The sequence below is a fragment of the Danio aesculapii genome, chromosome 20, assembly GCF_903798145.1.
Source record: "Danio aesculapii chromosome 20, fDanAes4.1, whole genome shotgun sequence".
Taxonomy (NCBI): domain Eukaryota; kingdom Metazoa; phylum Chordata; class Actinopteri; order Cypriniformes; family Danionidae; genus Danio; species Danio aesculapii.
Window position 1 is genome coordinate 47523442 of NC_079454.1, and position 10466 is coordinate 47533907.

Consider the following 10466-nt stretch of genomic DNA (forward strand, 5'->3'; position numbering starts at 1 on the left):
TCTGTTCTCTTGTCTCATCACTCCCCTCTGTGTGTGTTTCAGTTTTCGGGGTTCAGTCATGTGTGTTCTGTGCTGGAGTTTGTCTTTTGCCGCATGCTTCATTTCGTTGCATCCTCAGTTCGTTGCACTAGTTTCTATAACTCCACCTTACTGCATGAAAGTCCAGCATGCCTTCGATTCTTACTGAGTTTATTTGCTAGTTTTTCATTTTTTAAGCATTACGCCTATGTGCATGTCCCTCACAGGCCACCGTAGAGAGACTTACAAAGGAAAAAATGCCCAGAAACCGAGGAAGATGGTGGTTTTCATGGCGAGGAAGAACAAGCAGCTCCAAGCCGGTACACAAACATGTACACATCATCATATTGTTTGTTTTGAATAAATACACGCTGGATGATTTTTGACAGTGAGATTTTCTCATTCAAGTTCATTCTGTTTGCAGGATTCAGTCTCAGCGTGTGCTGCAGGAGACGAGAACATCAAAAATAGGTTCAGATCTCAATTATGCATCATACATTCATTTTCTTTCAGCTTAGTCTCTTTATTCATCAAGGGTTGCCACAGCGGAATGAACCGCCAACTATTCCAGCATAAGTTTTTCACAGCGGGTGCCCTTCCAGCTGCAACCCAGCACTGGAAAACATCCATACACACTCATTCACACACATACACTACAGCCAATTAAGTTTATCAATTCACCTATAGCGCATGTCTTTGGACTATGGGGGAAACCGGAGCACCCTGAGGAAACCCACGCCAACACGGGAAGAACATGCAAACTCCACACAGAAATGCCAGTTGACCTTCTTGCTGTGAGGCGACAGTGCTAACCACTGAGCCATCGTGTCACCCCAATTATGCATCAAATTACTGTAAATTATAATCTGTAATTCTTCTTAACTTTGACTGAATGTTTCTTTACAGGAGAAAAGAAGAGTCCTCCTCCAGTGATGAAGATTTATCTGCTAAACAAACACCTGCCCCTGTGCACACAGACCCCGCCCCTACAGGAGGGGGTGTGTCCTATCAGAAAACTCTCCGCCTCTCTTCTGAACAACTTGTAAGTGTACCGAATTTAATAAGAACTTTAAACTAACATATATATATATATATATATATATATATATATACACACATATACACTCACCAGCCACTTTACTAGGTACACCTTACTTGTGCCGGGTTGGAACTCCTTTTGCCTTCAGAAATGGCTTAATCCTTTGTGACATAGATTCAACAAGCTACTGGAAATATTCCTCAGAGATTTTGGTCCATATTGATATGATAGCATCACGCAGTTGCTGCAGATTTGTCGGCTGCACATCCCGTTCCACCACATCCCAAAGGTGCTCTATTGGATTGAAAGCTGGTGACTGTGGAGGCCATTTGAGTACAGTGAACTTATTGTCATGTTCAAGAAACCAGTCTGAGATGATTGGCGCTTTATGACATGGCGCGTTATTCTGGAAGATGGGTACACTGTGGTCATAAAGGGATGAACATGGTCAGCAACAAAACTCAGGTTGGCTGTGGTGTTGACACGATGCTCAATTGGTATTAATGGGCCCACAGTGTGCCAAGAAAATATCCCCCTCACCCTTACACCACCACCAGCCTGAACCATTGATACAAGGCAGGATGGATCCATGTTTTCATGTTGTTGACGCCAAATTCTGACCCTACCATCCGAATGTTGCCGCAAAAATCGAGACTCATCAGACCAGGTGATGTTTCTCCAATCTTCAATTGTCTAATTTTGGTGAGCCTGTGCCAATTGTAGCCTCAGTTTCCTGTTCTTACCTAACAGGAGTGACACCCCATGTGGTCTTCTACTGCTGTGGTCCATCTACCTTAACGTTGGACGTGTTGTGTGTTCAGAGATGCTCTTCTGCAGACCTCAGTTGTAACGAGTGGTTATTTGAGTTACTGTTGCCTTTCTATCAGCTGGAACCAGTCTGGCCATTCTCCTCTGACCTCTGGCATCAACAAGGCATTTGCGGCCACAGAACTGCCGCTCACTGGATATTTTCTCTTTTTCAGACCATTCTCTGTAAACACTAGAGATGGTTGTGCGTGAAAATTCCAGTAGATCAGCAGTTTCTGAAATACTCAGACCAGCTCATTTGGCACCAACAACCATGCCACGTTCAAAGTCACTTAAATCACCTTTCTTCCCCATTCTGATGCTCGGCCTGAACTGCAGCATATCGTCTTGATCATGTCTACATGCCTAAATGCATTGAGTTGCTGCCATTTGATTGGCTGATTACACTTTCTGTTCAATGAGTTTTAAGCCACTGTATGGAGATATGGGGAGACTTAAAAACTGACTAGGCAGAAATTATATAAAATAACAGTATTACACCTTCCTTCTGCTGGTGTAGAATAACTGGCATAGATTATGAGTCAAATGTCTTTTTTTCTCCGTTTGCTGACATAAAAACAAACACAATTGTCTACAGGGGGCTGAAGCACACAGGGTTATACTTACAAAATTGCATTTATGAAAAAAAAAAACCATCAAAAAGCACTTCATGTGACTGACTTCATTATAACTCAGACAACTTATAAAACAAACTTGCAAAATGATATCAAGTGATTTTGGAGTTACACCTCTGTATGTGGATATGGAAAGCTTTTCAATGTGGGTAGGAAAATCCAGGCAGAAACCCCCAAAATAGCTGCATAGCATTAAGCGAATTGCCACACATTTGAAATGACTGTAAGCCTTGACGTTTCGTTTAACAAAAAACACAGTTTGTATTAGTGTGTATTGTGTCTGATTGTGTGTGTTTGTCTTCTGTAGGTCAGTCTGCAACTAAAGGACGGTGCTAATGACGTGGTGTTTAGCGTGACGACTCAGTATCAGGGCACGTGCCGCTGCGAGGGAACCATCTACCTGTGGAACTGGGATGACAAAATCATCATATCAGACATCGACGGCACAATCACCAGGTGCATAGGAGCAGAGATGTATAAAGTACTAGAGACCCAGACTTGAGTAAAAGTACAAGTGCTCTATCAAAAAAGTGACTTTAGTAGAAGTTGAATTGCTTTTTAAGCACCATACTTAAGTGGAAGTACTAAAGTATTCAATATTTTTTATATTTAAGTCTTGCAAGTAGTTTATTTTAAAATTTACAACTCAAATACTGAAAGTAAAAGTAATGTAGTTATTAAAGAAAGCAGTCAAAAGACATCATATTGTTTTGTTTATTTTAAATATCTTTTTTGGGGCACGTGATTACGCAGGACGAAAAGAAACATCGTTTAGGATTTATTTTATATGTATGTACATATATATATATATATATATATATATATATATATATATATATATATATATATATATATATATATATATGATAGGTCAAAAAAACCCATTCAGCGTGACACAGCCTTTATGATAGCCAGCTAGTTGACGTTAAGTGAACATCGCAGCATGTCATGTAGCTAACGTTAACTTATCTAACGATTACAGATAGCTCAAACTGCTGTGTTTTGAGTTGAGTATTATATTATTTTAAACTTACCTTGATATGTTTCTTCAAATTTGACGGTGAATTTTTGAAGGCCATTATTTTGTAATCTTACATGAGGCAGAATATGTACTTCATTCTATATATATATATATATATAACTGTCTTTTACTCCATTAAATGCAAACATGGACTCTAAATAGGGCCATGGGTGGTCTTCCTCATCGCCACGAACAGTTGAAAGTGAAGGAGCTGAAGGTGGAATTCTGGGTTTTCCATGTCGAAAACAAACTAAAGTGCTCTCAATGCAGGCAGGCAGCTCTGTCTTCTTTGATCGTCTGAATGATGACGAGCCAGCTTATCCAAACCTGTGACAGAGCCATCTGCTGCTCTGGCAGTGATAATGCGGGTTTGGAATGATTCATAACATTTTTATAATTGCAACGAGTATCTATGCAGCACATAAAAAATATATTAGAGTAAAAGTATTAAACTCATGTGCTGATACAGCCTTTTAGTACTTAAGTACAGTGGTGAAGTAGTTCTACTTCGTTACTACACATCTCTGCATAAGAGTTAACATAATCAGAATCTTAAAGTCCACCTCAAGTCAAAATGAATGTTTTTATGGTGTTCATATCAGGGATAGTTCACCCAAAAATGAACATTCTGTCATAAAACATTATCATATAATATTAATGTTCTTCTGTTGCAGGTCAGATAAACTGGGCCACATTCTGCCCACTCTGGGTAAAGACTGGACCCATCAGGGCATCGCACATCTGTATCATAACGTCAGCCAGTAAGAGTGGACATTTTCTCTGATTCTCTGATATATGAGCAGGATGAAGAGTGAACTGTTGTGTTTGTGTTTTACAGGAATGGCTATAAGTTTCTGTATTGTTCAGCGAGGGCTATCGGTATGGCAGACATGACTCGAGGTTATTTGCACTGGGTCAATGAGAGAGGAACCATGTTACCACAGGGACCCGTTTTACTGAGTCCCAGCAGCCTGTTTTCAGCACTGCACAGGTAACTATACAGATAAACACGCTGAAAAACAAATCGCTTCACTCTGAAATGACTATTGGAATTTATAAATATTTACAAAGAAATAGGAAATGAAACATGACATGTTGGGTGACACGGTGGCTCAGTGGTTAGCACTGTTATTTTGCAGGGAGGTGATTGAGAAGAGGCCAGAGAAGTTTAAGGTTGCGTGTTTGACAGACATTAAGAATCTGTTCCTCCCAAACACTGAGCCCTTTTACGCAGCGTTCGGGAACAGAGACACTGTAAGTGAACACTCAGAGAATGTAATATTGGCTAATTGCTTATCATTATTAGTCATAGTAAAAATAAAAACTAGCTAACTAATCAGTCATAATAGTTTACATAGATAATGAAGATGCCTGTAGGTGATGTGTGGTTTTATAATCTGACTGTTTGGTGTGTCTGTAGGATGTGTTTTCCTATAAGGAGGTTGGTGTCCCCTTAAACAGAATCTTCACTGTCAATCCCAAAGGAGAACTGATCCAGGAACACGCCAAGACCAACATCTCATCGTGAGTTTTTAAACTACTGACCAGTGCTAGAAAGTTTAGCTGAAACTGTAATTTGCTGAACAGCAGGTGGTGCTTTAGGCTAGTTTTGAACAGCAGATGGAGCTCTAGGCTAGTTTTGAACAGCAGATGGCGCTCTAGGCTAGTTTTGAACAGCAGATGGTGCTCTAGGCTTATTTTTATCAGCAGATGGTGCTCTAGGCTAGTTTTGAACAGCAAATGCCGCTCTAGGCTAGTTTTGAACAGCAGATGGCGCTCTAGGCTAGTTTTGAACAGCAGATGGCGCTCTAGGCTAGTTTTGAACAGCAGATGGTGCTCTAGGCTTATTTTTATCAGCAGATGGCGCTCTAGGCTGGTTTTGAACAGCAGATGGCGCTCTAGGCTCGTTTTGAACAGCAGATGGCGCTCTAGGCTAGTTTTGAACAGCAGATGGTGCTCTAGGCTTATTTTTATCAGCAGATGGCGCTCTAGGCTGGTTTTGAACAGCAGATGGCGCTCTAGGCTCGTTTTGAACAGCAGATGGCGCTCTAGGCTAGTTTTGAACAGCAGATGGAGATCTTGACTGGTTTTGAACAGCAGATGGTGCTCTTGAATAGTTTTGAACAGCTGATGGTGCTCTAGGCTAGTATTAAATGAACATTTGCAATAATTATAACAACAATTTTACACTACTAATTACAGTGCTGATGTCCACATCTTAAATTCTTCATGGTAAAGCCTCTAGCCCTTAGAGTTGCAAATCTTTCTGGAATAGTTTACATTATACAGAAGGTGTGAAAACATGAAAAATGAATAAGTGAAATATTTTTGAAATGCTTAATACAAATAAAACATTCAAACAATCTAATTAAACTAAAAGTAAACAGACATTCTAATGCTTCAGAATGAGTGAGAGCACTTAAGTGGCTAACAGTGACAAAGAATACTACATTCCTACAGTTAGCACACCTAGCACTACCTCGGTTAACAGTAGCACTGAAACAGTGTGTGTTTGTATGAAGAAATGCTCTGTAAGGCTGACTCTATATATGACGGTGTCCTCTGTGCTTCACCTGTATAGGTATGTGCGTCTGGGTGAGGTTGTGGATCATGTGTTTCCGCTCCTGAAGCGCAGCAGCTCATCTGATTTCCCCTGCAGCGACACTTTCAGCCAGTTCACCTTCTGGAGAGAACAGCTCCCTCTGCTGGACAGACAGATAGCAAACACCATCAACACCACTTGATGGACACTAAAAGACAATGGGGTATATACACACAGAGTTTAGTTTTCAGTCAGCCAGCCCAAGCATTTACATTTACGCCAAATCGCCACGTTTCAGATCTGATTTCTTTAAATCTCAATGATCTTCACAGCCTGATTGATACACAATATAAAGTGGGTCTCAGACCAGATAAAAAGCGCTGTCTTAAATTCCATTTTTCCATGCCATGTCTTTAAAAAATGGACATTTATTTTACCCCAGTATTTTCAATGGAGTTTCTGCGTTCAAGCTACTGATGGTGCTTGCTTTTAAATGGTCTTTCATCTCGTTTTACACTTGAACAACTAAATGAATGCTTAAGTCTATTCAACTGATTGTGTTTTAATTACATTAACACATCAATGCTGTAAAAGGAAGCTTATGAAATTGAAAACAGTAACATATACCTTTCACCGGACGTTTATCACTGGCTGAAAACACTAGCTGTGCATATACCCTATTACAGTCAGAAAAGGTGAACATACTAAAGTCAGTCCAAATATATATGGAAAAGCACACACATTACTTATGTGTGTTTCTGGACCTCAGAAATACTGCACTTTCTTTAATAGTATTAATAGACGTGTTTGTGATTTATAGGATATTGTTAGTAGATTTTTACAAATTAGCTCATATATATATATATATATATAGTGGATATATTTTTATTGCAGTGATCAACAAACTTCTGTTAGTGTGAGGAAGACTCAGGAGATTGTGGATCCATTTGCAATGCAAGTCAGAGAGACAGTGTAACACTCACTGAAACGGATAACTGGGCTTTTAAAGCAGGCGTTGTCAAACAGAGCAATGGTCAGGGCACACAGAGAGTTTTCATATATGAGAATCCAGGCGAGGGTCTGGGCTGGTGATAGAGGTCTGGATGCAGACCTGGTGCAATGCAATCTGAGCTGCATCCAATGCTTTTTAATGTGTTCACCTAACCCTACCCCTCACAGTTACGCCACTAGCTCCATTGAGTGCACTGTGTCTAAATCTCAGCTTGCAACAAACAAGTCGGCAACCAGGAAAACAGTCCAAAGAAATATATCAAATGCTCAGAAATGTCCGCTTAGCAAAACAAGACTTCACAAGGAACTGCGGTAGAAGTCTGTATGTCTGTATGTATATGTATATATATATATATATGTATATATATATATATATATATATATATATATATATATATATATATATATATATATATATATATATATATATATATATATATAAATGCCGGTAACAAATGCCATCAGGTGCTGGGCAATCAGCCCCAGAACGGGATTGTGGGATATGGACTTCAGTAAACGGCTAGTATTCTGGTGAGGATGACCTCTGCTGGTTGGTACGGGGAATAGCCAGGACAGAGATGGTGACAGATAGTACTGTATACTAATTTACTGCAAGAACAATCTATTATATCAGAATAGATTAATGCAAATGTTTGTTTTTTATGTGAACTGAATGTTACATTGCAGATTGTTCTTCATGCCCAGGTCATATTTCACCTCAAAGTCATTATTTTGCAAACAAGAGATGTTGTTTTTAATTGTGAATTGTTCTTACAGTCAGACACATTTTTTAAAATCTCATAAATATATTTTTGCATTACAGAAGGTTAAAAATACAGTACATTTATAGTCCAAAAACCATGAATGCTCCACTTAAGTTTTCGTGCATTAGACCATTATTTAGAATAATGCTGTTATTCTCTGAGAAATACAAAAACATGCAGGGTTCCACACAGTTCATTCATGTTGCCCAAACACAAATCAGTTAATTTAAGTGGATTGAACATAAAACAATTAAGTTGTCCCAAAACAAATCTCAATGATTGTGTTGTTTCAGCTCATTCTAAAAATGTTTATTTTTGTAGGTGAGAATATAGAAAATGGTACATTCCCAGCAGACACAGGACCTCAAAATGACGTCAGATTGAGGTTGTACACCAACATCATGGGGATGTAGCATATTGGGTTGAAAAGGAAAACCGGGTATACGTCGGAACCTAATGTAAGACAGACATTGGATTTGGGTCACTTTCCAACGCAACCTAAAAACAACCAAATATCAACGTCTAATGATGTTACAGCTTGACACTTTGTGGACGTTACCACTATGACGTCTATCAGACATTAGATTTTGGTTGCCATACCTGACGAATAAATGTCAGTATTTGATGTCAATATGGTGTTGGTTTAAGATGTTGGCTCGACATTGGATTTGGGTCACTTACCAACACAACCTAAAATCAACCAAATATCAACATCTTATGATGTTACAGCTTGACGTTGTGTGGACGTTACCACTATGACGTCTATCGGATGTTGGATTTTGGTTGCCATACCTGACAAATAAATGTCAGTATTTGACATCAATATGATGTTAGTTTAAGATGTTGATTCGACGCTGGATTTTGGTCACTTTTGAACACAACCTAAAATCTACCAAATATCAACATCATTTGACATCGCAACGTCAACCTTAGACGCTGGCTAGACATTGAATTTTGTTCACATGACATCACAACCTAAATCTAACCTAATATTAACGTCTTATGACAGTGTGTGCCTGCTGGGTTTCGTTTTTAACAGTTGAATATTATTGATCTCTTACTTTGTACTTTGTTTTCAGTATTAAGTAGCATTATTTGTGTCTGATTATTTTAAAGGTCACATCAAGCCTGATATTCCTGCCGTCATATGTTTTTTGACCTGCACTTTATGTGTTACAGAAGATAGATATGCTGTAATTGATTGATAATCATAACCCTATTTGACGTTATTCCTAAATTTGAATGAGCTTTGATGATTTAGCTGTCTGAGACTCGGTTTAGCATTATGCATTTTTATTATTGAAAATTATCTTTAGTCACTAGTTAAATAAATGTCTGAAACTTCTGATATTCTTTCAGTGAAAGAGCTGGTAGATCAGAATCATGTTTGAAAGGAAATTCTTGTGTTTTTCTCTTCAATAAAACTATCAACAAACATACGGTGTCATTGTGATCTAATGCTTAACTTTATCTTATATAACTGCAATCAGTCTTAGGTAAAAAAAGTATTAATTATTTTTTAATTAAAATAACATAACACATACTTTCACATTACTTTCCTTAAAGTCATAGGCCATGGTGATAGCAGCAAAGAAAAAAAATGCATTGAAAACATGTAACGGGTGTAAGGCGTAATATGAATGTAATTTAATGTTGATGATTAACACAACACTTTAGCTACTATAAGTTTGTCAATCAAATTTAAAGTCCACCTCAAAAATGGAACTGTCCAACCCCGCACATTGCACTGATGAGCGCTGTTATGGAGTTCGCAGCAGCTCTGAAAACCAAACCAAAAGTGCTGGCCAGCGGACTATTCTGATTTGCTGGTCAAGGACATAAGTAATAAAACGACAAATGAGTGCTATAATAATAATATATTATAATATATTATAATAATATAGACACTGGTTTAACTTGTTTTCAGCATTAAATGAAATTGGTAGTTTCATTGTAACGTAGTCTAGCCTATAGTGTAGTAATCTTGTTCAGGCAATGTTTTGGAGTTTTACATTTTAAAGGTCAAATATTTATTGCTGAATTACAAGTTCGGTTTTCAATTGGCTTCGTGAAAAAGAGAATGATTTCGTATTCTCAGGGCCGGCGCGTCCAGAGGTGACGTAGGGCGGTAGAATAGTGAGGGCTGCGTCCTCTCTAATATTAATTATTATTATTATTAATAGTAATAAAAGCAACAAGGAGTAATAATTTCATTTGAAACTGCATACAGTAAGTAATAAATAAATATTTAATAAATACGTTTTTAACAATTTTTTAATAGTTAATAAATGCCGTCTTGAAGAACAGAATTTTTATTCGATTTTTAAAAGTAATAATAATAAAAAATAAATAAACTGACCCCAAACTTTTGAAACTGTGTAGATCAGTGAGTGAGTTTAATAAAATAATTTAATGCGCGTGTTGAATATAATAGACATTTGTTGATAGGTGGTGCTTTTGTTAAAACCTGTTCTTGGTCGGTCGCAAGTTTTTTAATGCATTAAAGGGCAGCGCAAATATTAGTCTTACCCTGGAGTTTGTTCACCCTCCGCCTATGCTTAAAGTGTAATAAAGTAACACCTTTAGTTACTTTAAGAGACTTCAAATTTTAATACATTACATTTAGAAG

General features: G+C 38.0%; 1 protein-coding gene across 2 annotated transcripts in view; it reads left to right on the forward strand.

The window, feature by feature from the left end:
* Nucleotides 1–7419, forward strand: part of lpin1b (lipin 1b) — a 38587-nt gene extending 31168 nt beyond the window's left edge. For both annotated transcript variants that reach the window (XM_056481694.1, XM_056481695.1), the window contains exons 12-20: nt 246–338; nt 443–489; nt 925–1060; nt 2807–2955; nt 4195–4281; nt 4359–4511; nt 4660–4774; nt 4941–5044; nt 6102–7419. In XM_056481694.1, the coding sequence (XP_056337669.1) occupies nt 246–338; nt 443–489; nt 925–1060; nt 2807–2955; nt 4195–4281; nt 4359–4511; nt 4660–4774; nt 4941–5044; nt 6102–6264 (1047 nt within the window). In that variant the 3' untranslated portion in view covers nt 6265–7419. The remainder of the gene's footprint in view (nt 1–245; nt 339–442; nt 490–924; nt 1061–2806; nt 2956–4194; nt 4282–4358; nt 4512–4659; nt 4775–4940; nt 5045–6101) is intronic.
* The last annotated feature ends 3047 nt before the right edge of the window (nt 7420–10466 follow it).